Source organism: Natator depressus, chromosome 6 (genome assembly GCF_965152275.1).
Source record: "Natator depressus isolate rNatDep1 chromosome 6, rNatDep2.hap1, whole genome shotgun sequence".
Lineage (NCBI taxonomy): Eukaryota > Metazoa > Chordata > Testudines > Cheloniidae > Natator > Natator depressus.
Window position 1 is genome coordinate 116,535,488 of NC_134239.1, and position 23,697 is coordinate 116,559,184.

The 23,697-nt window shown below is 42.9% G+C and overlaps 1 protein-coding gene across 1 annotated transcript in view; it reads right to left on the reverse strand.

The window, feature by feature from the left end:
* The window catches only part of SYNE2 (spectrin repeat containing nuclear envelope protein 2), a 264,558-nt gene that overhangs the window by 179,034 nt on the left and 61,827 nt on the right, over nt 1–23,697 (reverse strand). Inside the window, exons 22-34 of the mRNA XM_074956361.1 lie at nt 21,521–21,655; nt 21,209–21,364; nt 19,942–20,159; nt 19,584–19,659; nt 18,328–18,446; nt 17,573–17,696; nt 15,166–15,323; nt 13,855–14,002; nt 9,253–9,860; nt 4,753–4,932; nt 3,796–3,946; nt 1,003–1,161; nt 144–305 (exon numbers count right to left, since the gene is read on the reverse strand). Of these exons, the coding sequence (XP_074812462.1) occupies nt 144–305; nt 1,003–1,161; nt 3,796–3,946; nt 4,753–4,932; nt 9,253–9,860; nt 13,855–14,002; nt 15,166–15,323; nt 17,573–17,696; nt 18,328–18,446; nt 19,584–19,659; nt 19,942–20,159; nt 21,209–21,364; nt 21,521–21,655 (2,394 nt within the window). The remainder of the gene's footprint in view (nt 1–143; nt 306–1,002; nt 1,162–3,795; nt 3,947–4,752; nt 4,933–9,252; nt 9,861–13,854; nt 14,003–15,165; nt 15,324–17,572; nt 17,697–18,327; nt 18,447–19,583; nt 19,660–19,941; nt 20,160–21,208; nt 21,365–21,520; nt 21,656–23,697) is intronic.

The window sequence follows — 23,697 nt, forward strand, 5'->3', positions numbered from 1 at the left end:
CAGAGAAAATTACAAATTTCAAGACTTTCTCTGTGTATCACTGATATTTATAACCAATATATACCTTTATATCCTACAAATCCTTAACATGTTGGAATGAGTTTGTTGTATTTAATTGACTAATATTATCTCAGTCAGTTTACCTTCAGTTGTGTCACCTCCTCTTCAGTCAGCTGATGTTCTTCTATGCTCCTAAGTTGTGTATTTGCCCATGTGTCAGTCTTGCTGAATAAATTAAGAAGTTTGTCCCACAAAGCCAGAGCTCTTCCCAAATTATCACAATAGTTTTCAGTTTTTTCATTGATCTACCACAAGATTTATAATAAAAAACAAATTTTAGAAAACAAAGTAACATTCTTAGCAGAAAGGCAATATGATAAAGACTAGATGAGATGGAACCACACAAACAAGGGCAGTAGGTGAAAAAAAATCTCATGTGTCTTCTTTGTGCACTGGTCACAGAGAAGATATTTCAATCTCTTACTAAATATGGCTTTCAGCAATACCGTATCAAACACAATGGCTTGTCTCCAGTTTAAAAACAAGTTTAGCAGCATGACTTGCTAATCACATTTTATCTACTCTCAATAAATACCATTTTATCTCAGCATCAATGCACTACTTAAACTGACACTTTTGAACATTTCAATTTCTTACCAATTGCACAGGCACCGTAATTTTCCATATTGTTTCCAAAGTCTAAACCACCATAAGTTGCCATAAAAGTTTAAAAATCCAACCAGTGAAAGCAAATATTGCCTTTTTGTATGCCCCAGAATTGCCCATTGTAGGAGTATGCCCATGACATATATAGCCTTATATATCACAAACACTGAGGTTGAAGACATAGTCTAAGCTTTGCTTTGATAAACACTTGACTTTATCTTTTAAGAGTCTTTGACATTCTACATTTAATTTAGTCTATATATTACGCAGAAGTCAGAATCAATTAATATAATGCATATCAGATAAGACCACTCTGATAATTTACTTTTTACATACATCCAGCCATCTGTCCACAATAATGTCAGCCTCATTCTGAAAGGGGGGCTCCTCGAAGCTTCTCATTTTATTGAGCTGGAAGTGGAGGTTTTTGCAGATCTGATTTATTTTGTCTACATCTTCAGAGCGATCGTCAAATTCTTCTTTAACCGCTTCAATCTGTGAAAAAGAAAGAATGTATATTTGAAAGCATGAGTCCTGCATTTGGTCAATACTCTTGTTTATCCATCAAATCATTTTTTTGTTGTTGTCATGCTGTTCTTTTCAATTTAGAAACACAGCAGCATGACCCAAATAATCCATTTTATATAATACAGTGAGAATAAGAATCCATCCTTTGTCATTATATCCCAGTATCTGTACTACTGATCTGAACATTCCACCTGTCACTCTAACTACATCATGATACAGACTGTACATTGCTAAATGAGGAATATGAATATTGGTTTACAAATAAGTTTCTGGCTTATGAGACCCAAACAATTTGCCTCAAACAAATTAATATCCACAGACATCAAAACTGAATTACATCCATATACTGTTTCTGATGCAGAATGAAACAATAGCTGTGTAACAATAATCTGATTCACACCAAGCTCTGAGAGAGATTATTTGTGATTCTGATTCTTAGTTTTATCACTGCTTGTTCCTAAAAATAGAAATTGCCATTGGTTTAAATAGCATACTGCCATTCATTTAACTTTTTATTTAATCCTAAAACAGTTTCTTAGTGTTCGAATATAATATCAACGCATATTTATAAACAATATTTAAAAATGAAGGAAATGAAATACTGACCTCTAGCGTTTGGCAATTTGACATTAATGGATCTATCTTTTCTCCAGACAATGTTCTCTTGGGGTATGTCTACACTGCAATGTAAGCCCATGGTTTGAGCTCAAGCTCAAACCTAACCCCCCTTCCATTTACACACAAATTGCACTAACCCAAGGCTTGGATCCAGGACCCCATGGGATGGAGGTTCCAAGCCTGAGTCAAGCTAGGTCCCAGAGTTCAAGCCCTATTGCTCTGCTGTGTAGGTGCAGCCCCACTGGACTCGTGCTCCGGGAGTCTGCCAAAAGAATCCCATAGGCCAATTTTCTTTGTCCTCTGGACAGTCTAATCTGGGGTACATTCCAGTTTTCCCACACTGAACCACAAACAAAGAGCTAGAGTGGCCAAATCTGGGCGGGTGCTAGGAAGTCTGCAATATGGGTGGTTGGACTCGAGCCCACATAATGCTGTATACAAATGAGAGCCTCAGGGTTCAACAATTCCTAATCTGAGGTTACAGTGAGTATAGACACTCAAGCCCTAGGTTAACAAACTCAAGGTCCAATAACTCGAGTTCTACTAACCCTGGGTTTACACTGCAGTGTAGACATATGATAGACGCAGCCAGCCACTGAGAAAGAGGTTGGGGGGGAAGGTCTTGCAGTCCAGAATGAGAACAGACCTTCTGTCCTACTATTTGATGGGAAAGTAACTGTAGCAGCGCACTGGACTTGTGCACCAGGACATGGGTATGCACTCCTGTTACAGGCTCGGGCCCTTTAAAGCTGGAAGTTGTAGTCACAAGGCACATGATTATGAACAAGCATGTGACCTACAGAAAACTAGACAGAAGGCTTGCCACCTAGACCTGGTGGATGGTCTGGCAGAGACTGGGCACCAGGCAAATCCCAGTGTGGGGCTGCTATGCAGTAGCAAGCCAGAGGGCTGAAAGATTACAGACGCCAGAGAGGGCTGTAAAAGCTTGCTTCGAGAGGAGAGAAAGGACTAATCCCGAAGTGGTATAGAGGATGGAGTGCCTGAACCCCTGCTGCCCTTAGAATCCTTAGAGCAGTGTTTCCCAAACTTGGGACACCGCTTGTTCAGGGAACAATGGAGGCTGCGGGAAGCGGTGGCCGGTATGTCCCTCGGCCCACTCCACTTCCCGCAGCTCCCATTGGCCTGCAGCAGCGAACCGCGGCCAGTGGGAGCCGCGATTGGCCAAACCTGTGAATGCGGCAGGTAAACAAACCAGTCTGGCCTGCCAGGGGCTTTCCCTGGACAAGCAGAGTCCCAAGTTTGGGAAATACTGCCTTAGAAGTAGAGCCCAAAATCTCAACCAAGGTGTTCCAGGTATTCCTCTGAGCAAGGAAGGAAAGTGATTAGCTGAGTGATATGGAAGGACTATAATTTTGATCTTCTGTTAGAGTACAGAGTCACACCACAAGCTTCTCTGAAGCAAGAAGCCCAAAATTATCACATTTAATATTATGTTCATTGTAGGTTGTCTACTGTGCTAAAAAGGGTGTGTCTTTACATATCTCAGCTATTTAAAATGTCCTCTTAGTAAATAACTAAACTTGCGTTGCTTGTGTATTTAGAAAATGTGCAATAAAAGGCTTTAATATATAAAAATGGTGGAAAGTTGGGAGGATATTTTAAAACACCATGGCTGAAATACCGTTGACGTCACTGGGAGTTTTGTTATTGTCTTCAATATGGTCAGTATTTCACCCTCTCTCTTTATTACATTTTTATTTTTAATAAAGCCTCACACTTTTAAAGTGAGTTTAGTTTACTGTATAACATTAGAGATAGGCCGAACGCAAAAACCTGGTTCTGAACACCCATATACTCTGAAATAGCTTGGAGCCGAAACCAGAGCCAAGTCTCAACTTTGCAGCTCGAGCCTACATCTATAATGGGATGAACAGCCGCCCAGATCTGAACTCCCTCAAATTTTGGGAGGATTGGGTATGGATTTAACTTTCCAGCTACGGTCTTTACCTCTACAGAACTCACCTTTGCTATCATTCTCTGCAGATTGTCTTTCCCCATGTAAGAAGTCTGCTGTGAGAGGACACTCTCTTGTTTCTGGATCATGCTTGTCAGACTATTTTTGCAGCTTTGATACTGCTTCAGGAGCTCCAACACCCTCACACACTGCTCCTGGCTATTAAAAAGCAGAATTATTTACTATACATGTATAAAGGAACAGCTTCAACCTCTCCTCTCTTCCACAGGTAAAAGTGACATAATATTAATAACTTACATTTATATTGCACCTTTCACCCACCAGTGGGATGAAACCCAACAGCTATTCAACCGCATACAGCAAAATTTCACCACAGTTTAGGGCAAGAAATTAAAAAATATCACCTCCAACTGAAATTGCAGGAGGAACTCAGTACACAAAACGTATTTACGCAAATTTGAGCAGGTCATTGGGATTAATTTACAGTAATGGCCATGGGACCTTTAGGGTGGTATTTTCAAAGCTGCCTACGTGATTTGGATGTGGCATCTAAATCCTGTAGGCAGCTTTGAAAATACCATCCTTACTGTTTAGGATCTCAGTCTGGTATCTCATCTAAATGTTCAGACCTTCTGTGGCACAATGCCCCTTTCCTCATACTGGAGCATTAGTTCAGTATAGACTTAGAGGGAAGTGTCATCTCTTGACTCACCATCACTTCCATCAGGAGCTAGGTGTTTCTTAAGAGTTCCCTCATCCAAGTACTCACCATGTTCCACACTTAGCTTGATATACGATAGGGTTACAGGATTGCAATAATAATATCATATGTTTTTTAAATGTGAATATTTGCCTAGTTCTAGTCCTATGACAGCAATGTTTTCTTTTTTTTCTAAGTATATTATTTACTTTCAAGTACCTCTGTTTAAGGCCTTTTTCCATTTGATTTTGAGAGATGTTACTACTCATATGACCTGCTTAAAATTTTCATTCTTTCCCCTTACCATTCAGCAAGTGACAGTTTTGTATCCTCCCACAACCTTTCTGTAACTGTGCACTGTTCATCTGCTTCTTCTCCTTTTGTCTCTTCAGTCTGTAGAAACTTGTTAGCAATTTCTCGTATGGATTTCATTTCAATAGCATAGCAACCCAGTTCCTGTTCCAATTCAGTTAATGATTTTATCCTTTGTTAGAAAAGAAATAAAATATAGCCCTATATTAAATCAGATCATAGATGTTTTTTCCAAAATGTAAGTGTGAGGTTTCTTTGAAAGTTTATTATGAACAGCATACATTGACTAACCTAACATTAAATGGGAAAGAACCTTATTAATGCAGAGTTAAGGTTGCCCGGTGATAGCTCCTGCCCTTACAGAATGTCATGTTCTGCATTAACTCAAACTTCTGAAAAGGAGGAAATACAGAATTAAGATAAATGCCTATGCAACCTTAACTCTGCCCCACTGGAGCTGGCAATAGCCACTGGGAATTATCTGCATGCACTCCAGCTGCATTCCCTGTGTTAGCTGTAGCTGTATTGGAGGGTGGAAGAATAAGTTGAAGTATGTTGGAGAAGCTGTGATTTGATATGAGAACGGAGTCTGAGTCCCCCCATATTTGTTATCAAAGGAAAAAGGTGCATGTGTACCTTGATGTGCCAGTCTACATCATTTCAATACAGAATCATGTAAGTTGTCTCAGTAGCAAGGCACTGGGGCTTCTTGCTGTGGGTAATGTCAGTAGTGAGATGGAATATCAAAGCAGTCTGTGGATTTAACCATGCGTAAGGAAAAGTATAGGTTTAGGTATATTCTGTGTTCAAGTGTGGAGGGTTTGCAAAAGGGTATATAGTGATTGTTAAAGTTTGCAAGTCTGTTGATGGTGAGTGTAGGCTCAGTGTTTGAACCTAAGGCAAGTATAAGTACTCTCTGTCCATTACAGTGAAAAGGCAGAGTGTGAGTGTGGTGTGTTGTGGGGCATGGCTCAGAGAGGGTAGAGTTAAGGTTGTGTGGTTGTTTACCTTAACTCTGCAGTTTCTAGTTTTCAGACGTTTGAGTTATGCTGAACACCACGTTCTGAAGGGCATGAGCTATCACCAGGCAACCTTAACTCTGCATTAAAACAGTTTTTTGCCATTTAATTTCCTACTTTTTTAAAGAGAAAGATAAATGTTTGTTGGTAGGAGCTAGTGATCATTTAGATAGTTGTAGGTCTCACCTACGTGTGCAATTGACGTTTGCTACTGTGGGTAGGAAATAACCAAAAGACCTAGCTTTTATATAGTGCTTTCCCTCAGGAGATCTCAACAAACTTTTCATCATTACCCTCATTTTACAGACAGGAAACCAAGACACAGAGTGAAGTGACCTACCCAAGTCACTCAACGGGCCAGTGGCAAAGCTAGGAATAGTCCTGTCTCTCCATGAGGTCACACAATTGCTATGTGATTCTTCAGTGCTCCTCCCACTCCTGTACATTTTGTTATAGTGGAATGGGGATAATGGTCGTGCTTTGAGATGTTAGCCATATGTAGTTACTATCAGGGCTGGTGAGAGAAATCTCACCCATGGGCTATGTCCCAAAACTTGAACTTGAAGTTTTATTACATGGTCGTTACAGTAACTTAAAGCATGTGAGAGAAGACTGGTGTGCCAGTCTTCTCCACACCCCCAGAATACATGAAGGGGTTAGGGAGTAGAGCTCACCCCCACTCCAGAAAGGCAAGAACCTGGCTCACATGAGGGGAGGCAAAGAAGGGAACGTCAGACTCCAATAAACGGGCAGGAGCCCCCAGATCCTGGCACACACATGGGGGGCATGGAGTGGGGTTCAGACACCACCAGTGAGGGCCGAGACTCACAGATCACATAGGATGGGTAGGGAGAGGGGCTCAGACCCCCCAGAAAAGCAAATCCCCATCCCAGCACCTGGATCACATGGGTGGAGTGAGGGGGTGAGGGTCAGACCTCCATAGATGGGCAGGGGGCCTCAGATTCTGGCACACACATGGGGGAAGAGAGTGGGGCTCAGACATCACTGGAGGGCAGAGAATCCCAGACCCCAGCCCACATGTGGGGGGGCAGGGAGAGGGGCTTAGATCCCCCAGAGGGCCACTGGGCCCCCAGATCCTGGCACACACATGGGGGGAGAGGGTTCAGACATCCCTGGGGGGCAGGAAACCCCAGCTCCCACAGGTGGGGCAGGAGAGGAGCTCAGACACCCCTGGAAAAGCAAGCTTTAATATGAGGAAAGCAGGGATGGTGGCCAGAGCATCACAGATAGGCAGGGGTCCCAGATACTGGCCCACTCACAGGGGGACAGAGAGTGGGGCTCAGACAGGGATCCCCAGATTCCAGCTCACCTGGGGGAGTAAGGAGAGGGGCTCAGACTCCACACACACACACACACACACACACAGATTCTGATGTACACACACAGCAGGGGAGAATCTCGGGCTAACCGGCATGCCTGCCACTATTGTCCCCCAGGTCCTCTGCCACTCAACCCATGTCCTCTTCCCAGTATTGCTCCCCTTCCCTTCACCTGAGCCCCGCAATCCCTCTCACCTTCCATACCACCCATCCTCATTTATCCCTATCCACTTGATGCAGCTCCAACCCGCTATTGCCCCTATTTTCCCCTCTCTTCCACCCCTAAAATGCCCCTCCCCGTCAGCAATCATTTGCATATCTAAATTTAAAAAAAAAAAGTTACTTTGATTACATTCCCCCACCCTACAGCAGTGACAGATTTCAGCAATAGCCTCCCAACCAAGGTGGGACTCCAACTGATGCTAGCTAGGTGAGTCAGGACTACTGCTTATGCCCTTGAGGTCTGCAGCTAGTGTGAAACTTTGCAGGCTAACAATCCTGGTAATTCCTCTGTCCCCGCATGCTCAATATCATCAATTTGACATGAAAATTGATGCAGGGTGCTTGTGACAAGCCAAACTGGAGAAGCAAAATCTTTTTTGAAATAACCTTTTAATTTGATTTCCCCCAAAGGGCGGGTGGGTGGCATGCCCTCTGTTGGGGTGACCCTTGAGCACTGGACACCCTTGTGCGATGATCAGAGCCCTTGTTTGATCTCTATCTGTGACCCAAAATAGCTTTGCAAGAACCTCTCAACTTTAAAAAAAGATGTTTTTTCTGGGAGCTGTATCTCAGGACCCCCTTGGTGAAATGGTCCCAAATTTGGGTCACTAGCAGAACCCTGTGAAGTACTGGTGCTAATCCAATGTAGACCCTAAGCAGGAATATTTTGTCCTCCCCCCAACACATACTAATAATTAATAGGGGGGCCCTTTGACCCATTCGGGGTCCTAAGCAATTGCTTAGGTCTACATGTTCAGAGCTGCAGTGGCACAGTTGTACTGATACAACTGCGCCACTGCAGCACGTCTGGTGAAGACACTCTATGCCGATGGAAGAGAGCCCTCCCAACGGCATAAAAAAACCCACCTCTGCAAGTGGCATAACTTATGTCGGTGTAACATATGTCACTCAGTGTGATGGAATATTCACACCCCTGAGAGACTTCAGTTTTCTCAACATAGGCTGTAGTGTAGACATAGGCCCAGTCTGCTTATGCGTAGCACCGGTGACCCCTGAGGCACTCCAAATTTCAAGGCAATCCAAGTAAGCCTGTAGATTTCAGAACACTTAGAAAAGTCAAGCTTTAAACAGAAAGCTGGTCTTAACTTTAATTGTAGAAGGGCCAGCTCCTCAGCTGGTGTAATCTGGCACAGTTCTTCAGTGGAGCTGTAACAACTTACACCATCTGAGGATCTAATCCAAAATTTCACAGGCCAATAGGTTCTATATTAATGTAGCTAATTACAGTGCCTTCAACTACTAAGTGTCACTCTGGCCAATTTAAAATCTCAGTTCATGTGCTCTATTCAATGAAAAGTGTGACAATGTATGGATTTCATGAATAAAGCAATGGATATAAATTAGTATTGATCAAAATGTATCAAATCCCTGTGTGATTCATGGTAAATGAATTTTCCTGAAGGGGAGCAGAGACCTACCTCAAATATATAAATGCCGTAAATTAACAGGAGGATATGCAGATCATTTTAGAAAAAATTCTCAGTTTGCCGTGTGTGATATGCACTGACTTTTGACACACACAGTTTCTACAATGTATGTATCACCATTTAGCAATATACTGTTTAACACTACTTGGCAGCATTTGTAAATGGCAACCTCACTGCCACCACAGGTGGTCACTGTAACTAATGACTCAACCCTCCCAACTCCCTCAAGCAAACAAAGGGTAGTAGCATGGGGTTAAAGAAACAATATCACGGAGAAGGCTTTTTTAAACAATGCAGTCTCTGATCCAACATGACAATCAGTTGACTTCAATGGGAGTATGCTGATGCTTAAAGTTACACACGTTTATGTGCTTTGGTGGATTGGAGACATAGCGATGAGACCAACAGAACTTATTGAAATTATTAAGTGAGGATATAAAAAAGCTACAATAAACACACTCACCTTTGTTGAACAGCAGGAATTGTTGGGTCCTTCAAGCCTATTTTATTAATCTTATCATGTAGATCTTGAATATTTTTTAAGAGTTCATTATTTCTCGTGGAAAAAATCTCCTGTAACGCATTTTCTTGGATGAGCTCCTGCTTACTTAGATGGACAAAAGCCTTGTTTGCCTTTTCAGATAAAGCCACAATTAGTTTTTCACAGCAAGTCTTTCCCCCACATTCAGCATCTTCCAAGTAGATATCAACCATCTGCAAGCGCTCATCCAAACATTTAGCCTTTTCTTTCATGAGAGAAACTTCTTGCTGCACAGCTTCTTTTGATGTGTTTCCTTGCACCTCAGGTTTGTCAGAAATTGAAGAGTCTGTTGCATGCTCAATAGAAAGTTTAACTCTTCTCAATGAGGCCAAAAAAGCTTCCAGTTCCTTGAGGACCATTTCGCTGACCTGCATTTTATGATTCATTTCTTCAAACTGCCTTTTATATTTAAGCATAATCTCACATGCTGCTTGCAAATCTATTAGGTTAAATTCATCTCCTGTTGAGCTGTCTAGGTTTTCCAGTTGTCTGCATAATTCAATCTGATTTACTATACAGCTCTGGACCTTCTGAAATTGAGAGAACCACAGCAGGGTTAGCAAAGTGAAAGAGAAATTGTATCTCATATTCTAAGCAAAACATATGGCTGTAAAAAAAATGAGACTGACCCAAAATAAATCTGACAACATTAACAGCATGAAGAAGAATTTCTTTAGGGTTTTGCTGTTTGGTCTTTTCATTAAATATACCCTAAATCTTAACAGAGAACAAACATATACATCAGACCTCTTGCTTCTTCAGAAATAACACTGTGACCCAAGGATCTCTTGATGCCAACTGGCAGATGGCACAGGGGTACAGGAATCCCCTGGGTCTGATATCTACATACTTCTCCACCATAGAATGTCATGTAAGTTATCTAATGAAAGCCTGTATCACACTGGTCATCATAATCATTCCAAGGTGTTTGTATGGAAAATATGTGAGCAGTTGTGCACTAAAAATACTAAATACTAAAAATTATGTTCTCTAGGTCTGTGAATTAAGCCAGGTCACCAACCGGTAATCTACATACTCCTGGAAGGTGGGGGGAAGAGATGCTTATCTCGCTCTCACTGGTCATGTGCAAATTAAGTATTGTATGGTTTCCAATGAATGCCCATTCACAGTCTGAGCAAAATACTAATCAATAGGCAGCAGAGGTTGCAGCAAAAAACAAAAGCAGCAGGGATAATCCTGTTTAGGAGTAAGATTATGAACATTTGAAACTATATCCGGGGTGCAGATGAACTCCCCCCTTGGTTCCCTCAGTTGGTTCCCCTTGGAACCTTCAGTTTGTAAGGACAAGCCACTAGTGGGCTTGATCTTACAAGAAGGGATTTCAGTCAACCTAGTGTAAAACGCTGGGAAGAGGACTTGGGGTAAGCTATCTTGCAGGAGATTGGGGAATGCCTTGTTAGTAAAGTGTAGGCTCTAGAACAGAGGTTCTCAATCTGTGGCCCATGGACCACCAGTGGTCCGTGAGCTCCATTCAGGTGGTCCACAGATAATTCCCTTTAAGGTGCGCGCCTGGGCGGCGGCACACAAGAGAATAAAGGGCCACCCACCTAATTAGTGGAGCCGTGCAGGTGTGGTTCCACTAATTAGGTGCCTGGACCCTGGAGAAGATGCACATGTAAGGTGAGGTGGTGGCCTTGGGGGGAATAGAGGGGTGGGTGGGAGGGGATGGGGGGAATTGGGGACGTCCAGGGCTGCGGCAGCCAGAGAAAGAGGTCACTTTCCCCAACTCCAGGGCTGCGGCTGCCGGGGAGAGACGGCCCTCCTTCCCAGCCTCAGCTCTGTGGTGGGGGAGAGACCCCCCACTTCTTCCCAGCCCCAGCTTGGGGGTTGCCATGGTGGGGAAGAGAGGGAGAGACCCCCCCTCCTTCCCAGCCCCAGCTCGGGGGCTGCCATGGCAGGGGAGAGAGGGCACACCCATCGCATTAGAAAGGTAAGACTACTGATATTAAAATATGAGTTGTGTGCTTTTATTTGCAGATCAAAACAATCATTGTTATTAAGTTTTTTTTATATAGCACTTTTATCCAAAACGCTTTACAATAGTTAGCTAATGGTGCAAACAATATTTGGAAAGATCATTAAGTGGTCCTCCGAGACCCTCAGCAATTTTCAACTGCTCTGCGAAAAAAAAGTTTGAGAACCACTGCTCTAGAAAGCGTGTTATGATTTTGCTTCCCATGCATCCAGTTCCAATATTCTCATTCTCTATCATTTGAATCTTTGTTCTTTGGTAATAAACTTATCCTCGTTTTTTTCTCTCCCTAATACATATGTGTGTGTGTGCCGTGTGTTAAGAGGAGTGGTGATCCCGAGTTGAATTGTGCAAGCTGGTGTGTACTGTTTCTTTGGGAGTAGCGAATCTCTGTGTTTGGAAGAGGGGTTGGGCATTCCACGGGGATGCTGGGAGGACTCAGTGGATGGTGTGTGCCTATTGCTAACTTGGAGAGAGAGAGTATGGCCAGCAGATGCCTGGCAGGCAGTGCTTGTGTTGCCAGAGGCTGGTAGTTTCAAGAAGCTGATCCACAGCAGGCATAGACAAGAGTTCCTCACATTCATGGTGGAAGGTGGTGAGGTGCCTCACAACCCAGTACTCCTGAGAAGTGTCACAAACACTCTATATTTGTGACAGTTCGGGAAAATCTGTCTATGTAAAACCCATGACTTCTAATTGATTTATAAACTCACTATGCCTCAGTGTGTATTGAATCAGCCATTTGCTGACAGAGACCCCATTATGTATCACATATCCTGTCCGGAAGCTGCTACAGGACAATCAAAAAAGTCATTAACACTGAATGACTTTGCCCTGGCAATGCAACAAGTATGTTAAATAGGGTGGCCAAGCTGCACATAACCAGTTTTTCCAGTTTGGACTTCAGGTGGGCAATAAATCAAGCAACTGATCACCTGATACAGGACTTTAGAGGGGGGCTTTGAGGATGATCAGGGTCACATGACAGAGGGGACTGGAAAGATATAACAGGACAAATGTTTTCTCTTGGTAGCTTTCTCTCATGGACCAGAACAAGACGGCAAAACTGGTCAGGAGGAGGAGAACAGGAGGATCCTGACAGGACTGATCAAAACTCTGTGACCCAGTCCGCTTAAAACAAGACAATTTCCGCTTGTTTTAAGCAGAGTTGGCTTATGATTTCTTCAAGTCACTTGCTGCTTGGTTTTGCGTTTTTCTGGGTCTTTTAAGTAGCTTGTTGTTTGGTTTTGGGCTTCTCCGGGAGGGGCTGCTGCTTTTTTTTTTTTAATTTCCAGTCGGACAGCGTGGCCAGGCCCTGGGCCAGGCCAATCAGCTCAAAACAAAAAAGCTTTACTTGTGATTGGCTCCCAGTTGCACTGCAAGCTCTGCAGGTGAGTCCCTCCCAACCCACACAGGGAGAGGGGGGAGAGGGAAAGAGCAGCGATCGACAGGGGGAAGGGGAAAGAGGAGTGAACAGGGGTGGGACCTCAGGGGAAGACGCAGGGCAGGGGTAGGGTCTGGGGAGACAAGGTGGGGCAAGAGCAGGGCTTCAGAGGAAAGGGGCGAGGCAGGGACAGTTCTGGCACTCCTGCTGGAGTGTCCGGTTTTTATACATTACAAAGTTGGCAACCCTATACGGGGAGTCTTATATAGTTTCTCTAAAAGTAAAATGTGGGTGTGCTGAGAAATCCCACTGCAGAGTCTGTTACTTGGTTACAGTATCATGCACTCCCTCAAGAACAAAACAGTAAAACAGAGGGTCCACAGCTTTGGTGGACCTCTGGGGGCATGCAGCAGCTACTGCGAGAACTTGAGACAACTGGAGTTAGTTTCAGAGCCTAGGCAATTGGACTGTATGGTCTCCACTGCCAAGAAGGGGGTCAGACATAGGGTCTGCACCCAGAGTGTGTGCCCAGAAGTCCAGTGCCAGAGAGACAGAATCTAAACTCTGCTTAGCCTTAGGAAGCAGAGGCCGTGTGGGAACCATGATACTGCAGCCTGGTGAGTGTCCAGCAGGGGGAAGTTCTCAGGATTGTAATAATAGTCTACTGAAATATTCTGCAATCTGAATTACACCACCTAGTAGGTTGACTCTAAGAATCTTTGGGGAGCTGGTTTCAGATGGTAAGATCCACAGAAAAGGCTACTGATCATGCTTGCAGCAGCAGGAGCTTCCTCAACTCAGAAAACCTGACACTAAACAGCTAGATTGGGAGCAATGCCATTTTGGAGGAGAAAAAGACAGTTATGAGCAAGGACTATTTGTGACTCCATTTTGTATGGGTACCATTGGTGTACACTTGGGTACGACTGGTGTATTGTAATGTTATTAAGAGAGAAGAGGGCAGCATGCTGTTAAAGGTCATAAGGGTCAAAAAACACTCAGACTACTGGAAGCAATTCCCAAATCCCTGAGTGAGAAGTCCCATACAGTTATCCAGCTCTTGCATGTACAAATGCCTATTTTTTGCAAAGTTTCACCTTATACTCACATTTGAAAACTGAGATGTGGGCTCTGTGTTTTTCCTTACCTTCAGTTCTCCATAAATGAGATCAATATTTGTCAGAGTAAATTGCTGAATGTCCTTTTTGTGGCGTTGCTTGTCTGAGTCACATAGAAGAATGAATTCATTTTCTATTGGTGAAACAACTTCCAAAGCAATCTTTAAAGGTTTCATTCTACAAGAAAGGTAAATAAACATGAACAGGAGAAGCTGGCAAGAAAAGATCCTGCACATATTTCAGGGCAAAAAGCACAATTTTACTGTAAACCAAAAATTAGCTAATAGACTTTGGGAGCAATTCACTCATGTCAACAGAAGTTTTACCACAGATTTAAATAGGAACAGCCCCAATTCCAAAGATTTTAATTCAAAGGTTGAAAAAAAATGTACTAGAAAACTTGGGGATACTATAAAGTGATCTTATAAAGTGGAAGTATTTTTTCACACAAGACACAGTCAACCTGTGGAACTCCTTGCCAGAGGATGTAGTGAAGGTCGAATCTATAACAGGGTTCAAAACACAACTAGGTAAGTTCATGGAGGATATGTCCATCAGTGGCTATTAGCCAGGATGGACAGCCTCTGTTTGCCAAAACCTGGGAATGGGTGATGGGATGGATCACTTGGTGATTACCTGCTCTGTTCATTCCCTCTGGGGCACCTGGCATTGGCCACTGTCGAAAGAGAGAATACTGGGCTAGATGGAGCTTTGGTCTGACCAAGTATGTCCGTTCTTATGTTCTTATAAGACAGAGATTTGTTTATTATGGTTCTTAGTGTAAGTATCTCTAATTGTCTATGGTATATTATATGTAGCATATATAGCAGGGGTTCTCAAACTTCATTGCACCACGACCCAGCTTCTCACAATAAAGTTACTACATGACCCCTGGGAGGGGAGGTCGGAGCCCAAGGCCTCCCGCCCTGGGTGAGGGGAAAGGGGGCCACAGATCAAGCCCTGTCACTCTGGGTGGAGGGAAAGGGGGCTGCAGTCCAAGCCCCATTGCCCAAGGTGGAGGTGGAGCTCAGGCTTCAGCTTCGGCCCTGGGTCCCAACAAGTCTAATGCTGGCCCTAGCGACCCCATTAAAATGAGGTTGTGACCCACTTTGGGGTCCCGACCAACAGTTTGAGAACCGCTAATATATAGCATATAATACTCCATAAAAATACATTAAGATCATGTTAAGTTTGTATGTTTAAACTGGAAAATGCCAGGCTTCGAAAATACAATCCTAACTATGCCTTACAATGCAAAATATATACTATACAATACATACTTTAATCGTATGATGATATACTATTTCTCAAGTAACACAAAGTACAATGATATTTTATACCTGGCATTTAGAATAATCTGAAGTTCACTCCACACTCTGTTAAGTCTGTTTTGTGTTTCAGAGATAACAGGCTTCTCTGTGTCATCCATAAGATTTTCTAACTTAGATGCAATAATTTCAAACTGTGTCCAACAAGAATTAGCTTCACTCTCTATGACCTAAAAGAAGATACATACATTTAATTAATTCAAAGGCATCATATTGTGGAAAAAAAACTGGCCAATTTTGAAAATTACCTTTAGAGGCATTATTATAGACAGAGCTGGAAGCACCACATATCGTGAATTTTCCATGTCAGGTGCCTAAGGGTTTTTTGTTGTTTGTTTGTTTTTTTTAAGTTTCAGCCATTTTTCAGAACAAGATTAGGGAAAAAATTACATAGTTTTACCCATGTTTACAAAAATTCTTACACCCATTTCACTCAGAAGCTCCAGTGCCTCCATGCTTTGTAGCAAGGATTTGAAATTTTACAGGAGGGTCAGATGTGCCTTTTACCTTCCCTTTGAAAATTCACCCAAATTTGGCCAATTTATAATCCTTTGAACTAGCTTGGTTTACACATACTCAGTAGAAACTTGTTAGAGTTCAGCACCTAAATTCTCTGAAGATTGTGTCTGCAGTGAGTATGCTTCACACCTCACAGCTCCTACATGTGACTGGACTGTGCATGTGCCATGCTCAGAGAGTGACTGAAAATGCTCCAGCCTAGGGTGCAGGGGCTGAATAGGATTTTTCCTGCAATTGTTCCTCCTGGTTGCCAGGGGCAGGTGTGGCGCCAAGTGGAACTGAGAGCAAGGAAACTCTCCTGTGCTCTTAGTGGCCCGATTTTAGGGCCTAGGCATCACAGAGGAAGAGTAATATTACTTCTGGAAGAATTCTGCGCTACTGCGTGCGCACATAATTAATGAGCCACGCATACTTTTAATTTTTTGCACAGAAAAAAGCTTCTGTTCAAATGCTGCTGCAGTTCTGCCTTTTGCCCACCAGAGGGCGATGTGGTGCTAGCGCAGAGCAGCAGCTCCCAGCCAGCCAGGGAAAAGAAAGAGCCTGCCTTCTTTGCAGCGCCTGTCAGGCCAGGTCAGGAGACAGGGCCTATGGGGAGACAGGCTATGGGGTGTTGTGGCGGGGGTCAGACAGGGGCTCATCAGAGCTAGTGGATGAGAACAGACTGGGGCAGGGGCTAAATGGGAGTGGAGGCACAGGGCCAAAGGTGGGAGGGAGGTGCAGGGCCACATGGTGATGCGGGAGGGTGTGCAGAGCTACATAGGGACAGGGGGTGGCTGAGTGAGAGCACAGATACACATGGGGAAAGGGGGCAGGGGTACAGGGACACATAGGGACAGGAGCTGGCTAAGTGGGGGCACAGAGACACATGCAGACTTAGGGGACGGGGTACAGGGCCACATGATGGAGGGGAGTGGATGTCTGAGTGGGGGTGGAGGGACACATGTGGACAGGGGGTGCAGGACACATGGGGACAGGGGCAGATGTGCCTGACTGAATGGGAGCGGCTAGGGGTAAGCCAGGGTCTGCATGGGGGAAACTCCCTAACAATCCCTCCCTGCCCCCCCAAAAACCTGTTCCATACTTTTCCCACCCATACCCAACAACCCTCCAAGTTCACACCCAGGCTCCTTCCCAGAAATTTACTTCCCTCTCCCTCAGCTCCTCCATTACCCCTGACTCCCCCAAGTCAGGGAAATACGGTTCTGTATTGTAGTTTAAATGAATTATTACTCAGAATTCTGTATTAATATGCCTAGTAAGGAATCTATTTGTCAAAAAACATTTCCTGAATCTTTTTTGTTGTCTGTATTGTTACAGACATACTTGCTGACAGGTATTTTGAAATAAATGACCAAAAATAACTGAAGCTGGTGTGATTATATTATGTTATTTTGAAAATAAAATATGCAGAATTTTGCATAATTTTAAAATATTGTGCACAGAATTTTTAATGTTTTGGCGCAGAATTCCCCCAGGAGTATAATATGGAGGAGCAGTTGACTTTGCAACTTCACTGTTCTTTTAACATAGTTTTTTGTGTATAGTAAATATAGAGCATAACAAAATAATAATTGTTTACAAACAATTCAGATCCTCTCAAACTACATTAGCGCTGGAGTAATTTTGCACACAATGGTCCAAACTCTCCTCTCAGCTACACCGGCACAACTCCACTGCCATGTAAGGCCTCAATCTCGCAAAGAGCTGAGCCTTCCTATGACTGCTGAATGTCCTCAACTCTCACTGAAGCCAACGGCAGTTGGGACGTGCATTACCCCTCAGCAGTATGCTCAGTACCTTGAAAGAGAGGGCCTCAAAAGAGAGTAATTTAACCCCTCTTCCTAACATATCATACAAATTGTAGACAAGCAACATATTCTTCAAAATGATCGATATTTACCTGTAGATCTAGCAGCTTATTCTGAAGGCATAAGGTGTCTTTTATTTCATCAGTAAAAGGAGACTCTACTTCATCTTTGATTCTTTGTAAACGAAGTTCGAGATTACTCCTCTGTGTATCAAAGCTAGGAAAAGATGCAATAGTTCTTAGACAGTATCAACTTTAACAGAAGACAGGAAAGGAAAAATAACTGGGGTTGTGACTTGCTGAATAATTACTTTAATTGCCATTACTTCAATGGCAATTAAAGTAAGTTCAGCAATTTGCTCATGTAATTGGTTTTTTGGTTAAATTCCAAATTTTACATGAATAAGCATTTGTGTTTAAAATGGAGTAATTGCTCACTTAGGTACCTTATTTGTGTGTGCGAATATCTAATTTCAGGCTCAAACATGGGTTTTTTTGTGTAAAAAATAACAAATTTCTGGAAATTTGGCCCAGAATGTTTGGCTTCATCATATTCAGGCACATACACACACCCAAAAGCAAAGCTTCCTCTAACCAAGGAAGACAGAAAAGCAGAAAAATCACTAAATCCACTAGTTTCCTTGTTACAGAGATCTAATTTACATTTAGATACTACTGTGAGTGACTGTTTAGTAAGATAAATAGATAAAACAAAATTTAGAAGAATAAGTAGAGAACAGAATTCAGAATAGCAAAAATAGTCCAGATATATGAAATTTCCAATTTACTTGTAACTTTTTAGTATAGTATTATCTCTAAATGTGCATATTTTGCCATTTAAAAATTACCTCTCTAATAAAGTCTTTAAGGGCAAATCAGTGTCTTTCTCAAACTTCTTTGTACAGCTTTCACTGTTCTGTTGTTTCATGTCTGATTCCAAAATTACATCTGAAACTGGTCCTGATGCCTGATCAAATGAAAAAATCAATTACGTTGATAACTGCATTACCTTATATCTATGCATTCTACAAAGATCAGAAGACATACATACACTGCAAAGAGAAAATCACTTCTTCATGCGAAACACACCCAGTTTCTGAGAGAAGAAACTCAATTTATGAACATAAGATTCACTTAAACTAGATTATTAAGTAAAATTATAAAATACACCTCTTTCCATGGTCTATACACATGACATTTGAGCCATCACCAAAGCAGCAGATGCCATCACTATACAATGGACAGTATTTGTAGCACAGCGTGAGAGAGCTTCCTCATCACAGTGGTGCACACAGCAACCTCAGCTACCTTAACAGATGTTTCCTCTATATCCTCAGCCATTGGTGCTAACACAATGGAGACTCAAGCTGAACTCTCTGTGCAGGTCACCAGCATGTTTCTGGATGTCTTGCTGATGAATCTGTGCCGCCTATGTACATCTTGGGTCACATGAATTATCATCCTCTTGGACCACACTCTAAACAAGACCTCTTCCTCTATGGCATTCCACTACCAGTAAATAGTTGTAACCCTCTACCTTAGCAATTATTTAATAAAGCTATACATATTCTTTTATTTTAATATTTCCTTAGACGTGAACTCCTCCAGCATTTTCCATCTCTATATCCCCTCCTATTTGTTCACATCTTTTGGCTACTGAATGTAGTATTCTAGGTGTGTTTCCTCCAGTGCTAGAGGCTGAAATTCAACCATATCAAGAAGGGCAATACAAGGACTTGAGTCCCATTTTGAGGACTTAAGTGGCCCTTGAGCTTGCCCTTTGCACTCAGAGAGAGGAACTAGACTGTAAGTTCTCTGGGGCACAGACTATCTTTTCAATAAGAATTTGTACATTGTGAGCAAAATGTGGTCCTGAGCTTTGACTGGAGTGCTTGAGTTCCACTGGGATATAGACAGACATAATAATTGCTCTCCATTTGCCCGTGATCCACTCTAGATAAACCAGTGTTTGATAATGGTATGTCTTTAGCCATCTGTCTTGGATGGGTTAAACACAACAAATCCTGTGTCTTGGCAGGGGGGCAGACCAGATGACCCTTACGGTCCCTTCTAACCCGATGAGTCTATGATCTGAATTCCATACCTCCTGAGTTGAAAGTATATCAACTGATTGGGAAGATACTTCCTTTTCTCCATTCTCAGGAGTAAGTATAGAGCCCCTAAGATTTAAAAGAAATTTCAGCTTAACAACAACAGCAACAACTAGTGAATACAAAGAAAAAACATTGCAATCTTGCAGTATATATCACAAGACAAAAAACAAACACTGCAACTCTGCCAAAGATTAATCTAACAGGACATAGACTAGTTCGTTAAAATATTTTAAAAGAACAATTACACGAGAAAAATATACTCCTGGTTACAATCCTGCAACAGCAGGAGGATGATCTAGATGTCTTAGTTTTATGAAGCTATGATACATTGTGCCACAAAATACTCACCCTTGTTTAGATGCCTGACCCCTTCCAATATGGGACAGCAGAGTTACATAAGCATCTGCTGCACATTTTTGAAGTTCTTCTTGCTTTTGTTCACACTCTGCAACTAGTGTCTTTGTTTCCAGGTGAGTTTCTTCTGCAGCCAGTCTTTCACACATTGCTTTAAGAACTTGTAGGCAGTTGTTTAGTTCCCCGAGGTTGCCTTCAGGAGAAAAAAAAGCCTAAATGAAGAAACAAACACATGATAAATTATAACAATGCAGTTATTTTCATATATTGTTATATTTAGCGTGCTTTTGTCATGTAAATGCACTTTCAACTGAGGCTCTCAAACCACTTTGAAAACATAAGGTGAAAAGAAAATTAAAGAAGAGATGACTGAGAAAGACATGAGTTAAAATGTAAACCAAAGTTTCTTACACAATGTGTGAAATTTACCCCTGGGCGGAGGACTAGCACAGGCCTATGAACTAGTAAAACACCACTTAAAGTCATGAGACTAGGTTGTGTGCAACACAAACAAGGAGTTAAACTGGGGCTTCCATACAACCATTGTGGGTAGAGTCAGCTCTATGCATAGGACCTTAGCCATGCAACTAGTACATTGAATGGGAGCTACAGTGCACGTCAAGTTTGTTTTTTTTAATTATTACATTTTGAGTAAGTAAGGATTAAAAATAAAACCACCTGTCATAAATATAAAGGGAAGGGTAACAACCTTTATGTATGCAGTAATATAAAATCCCTCTTGGCCAGAGGTACAGAATCCTTTTACCTGTAAGGGGTTAATCGGTTCACTTAACCTACTTGGCACCTGACCAGAAGGACCAATGGGGAAAGAAGTCGTGGGGGGATATTTTAGGGAAACAGGAACTCAAAGTGGTCCTTTTCCTGAATCTTTGTCTAATTCACTTGGTGGTGGCAGCAGTACCCATCCAAGGACAAGGAAAGATTTGTGCCTTGGGGAAGTTTTTAACCTAAGCTGGTAGAAATAAGCTTAGAGAGTCTTTCATGCAGGTCCCCACATCTGTACCCCAGAGTTCAGATTGGGGAGGGAACCCTGACTCCACCTGTAAGAGATGATTATAAAGTAAGGTATAAACTGAAAAAATTTAGCACCCTACTGGCAAGGAGGTAACTCTTTGAAAGCCTGCTTCCTGAAATAGTGGAACAGTCTGAAGTTAGAAAGAAAATTAAATGATAAAATGCAGAAGGATATACAATACAGTCACCAAGCAGAGAAGCTGAGGACAGCATTTTTATACAGTACCTCGTGTTCTTTTATAAGTCCCTTGGTTTTACCGATGCTAAGGAGTTTCTTCTCTTTATTTATTTGCTTACTGAGTTTTGAAAAAGTTGCATTAAATTTCCCTATTTCAATTTCCATTATGAACTGAATACATGATATGATTTCACGATGAACTGCCTGCAAAGTACAGAAAGCACTCTCAGTGTGATGGTCCTGGGGTGACAATGGGCTACAAAGCAAATAAAAACCTCTATTATGTAACAAAAATTTGTTTTTCAAGAGACCAGGTCTGATAAGAAAAAGCAACTCATTCTCTTATGTATATTTTCTCACCTCCCATCTTTCACGAACATCTTTGCATCTTTCCTCCACTGCTAACCTCTCATGAGCTGGTGAAATATTTTTCAATTGTTCAGCTGCTTTCAAAAACTTTTCAAGAATTCCTGTGTCCAAAATGCTAAAAGCTTCCTGCAAAAAACAAAACAGAACCAGAATTGATCTTCACTTATATATATCATAAAACAGTGTCATTATCATATCAAAACTATATAATAATGAATGACAAGGTACTTATTATTGGGCTGCAACGGCAAAAGGACAGATTGTCCCGGGCCCTTGCAGTGGATGCATAGGCAGGCCAGAGCACAATTGCACTCCTGCACTTTCTGTGCCTGAAAAAGGGCCAAGGACAACTGCAGCCCCTACGCTTCGGAAAGTGAAGGTACAGCTCCCACAACACCTATCGCGGGAACATTTTGTACCAGCGGGGAGTGGACAAAGTAGATCAGCGGCTATCCTCCCTCCCTATGCCCAGACAATGGGGCACACCTCCTATATATGACAGGAAGCATGGAAGGGGACTGTGTCTCTGTGATGGGGCGCCTGGCCCGCAATGGCCCTGGTTAAAACTATCCTAGGGAGGGGCTGCAGGGGAAACAGTCAATTAGAGTGGGGGCTGCAGGCAATTAGGGCAGGGGCTGGACTAGTCAATCGGGGCCCAGCCAGCCCATATAAAAGGAAGCTGCAGAACAGAGAGAGTTATTCTGCTGCAGGGAGCCCTAGGGAGAAGACTGGCTTCCTAGAGGCCTACAGAGGGACCAGCCCCTGGGGAAAGGCAGGTGCCAGCAGGGACTGCGGGAGCTTGGGAGAGCTCCTGATGGGCTGCCAGGACTTGCAGGCTCGAGGTCCTGGGAAGAGAGCAAAGGAGCTGGAGCCAGAGGCAGGAGCAGAAAGAACTGAGGCTGCATGGAAGTGGCCCAGGGAATAGAGACAGTGAGCTGGAAAGAAGAGGCAGCAGGAAGCTGCTGTTTACAGGAGCCCTGAGCAGGGGCCCAGAGTAGTGGGTGGGCTTGGGTGCTTCCACTAGCCGCTGAAGGAGCGGCCTGGCTGTGGACTGCCAAGCTGATGCCAGGAGTGGCTGGACTCTTGGTGGAGGAGTCCCCTGGAAGGGGGGGAACCGGATGGTGACACAGCTGGAGGGCTGTGCCACGAAGCAGACACCGAGAGAAAGGTGCTGTAATGCCTTTGCAGGCAGAGAAGAGGATGGGAGAGCCACCACCACCCAAGGGCATACCTGCTGGGACTGAACTAATTCCCAAAACGCCCAGCAGGAGGCACCAGTGTGGTGAGTGACCCCGTGACAGTCTCCTTGAGGTAGAATCCCTATGAGTATTCCCAGTGCTGGTTCTGCACTGCTTTCCAGCCCAGACCCTCCTAAATGGTGCAATTTAACCCAAGGCCAAGATTACAAAAAGTGACTAATGCTTTTGGGTGCCCAACTTAAGACACTTTAAAGGGGTCTGGATTTTCCAAGGGTGGTTTCTCAGCACTTCCTGAGAATCAGGTGCCTTTAAGGAGTCTCAAGTTAGGCCCCCAAAAAACTGAGGCACTCAGCATCTATATCCACGTTTGAAAAGTTTGTCCCAGAGCTGGGGCACATGATACAGGATGAGACCAAAGACTTTTAACTGGCCAAGAAACACAACTGTGGTTCACAGCTGTACATTCTTGAGTGCCTTATAGTTGCCTGGGTATGGGAGTGATGGAGCCATATAAGAAGACAGCTAGTATACAGAATAGCTTATATAAACAAGGAGGTTGAATTACAGTAGCTTTGAGAACTTTCAATTTCTTTTTATATAACTCTCCATCATAACACCCCCATATTACTGTCATGATTATAAACAACATAATCTAAACTAGGTTTTACTTCCCTTCAAATCATGTCAAAGCCAGGTGCAAAATGTTACTTGTGTGTCTGATGGCCACTTAGTCAGTCAGCTTTCAAAGTTTTGATAAGGCACTTACAACTAATAGCCAGATGTTTAATAAGGCATTGTTGGAAATGGAGAGACCTCCTAGCATTAGTGACATGGAGAAACAAAGTTCAGGATATCCTTTCAATAGAAAAACGACAGATTTTATAACGTGTGGTTACCATTTTGGGGATTTAAACAAAATACACACAGATAACGATAATATAAAAATCCAGGTTAGGAGTAAGATTTCTT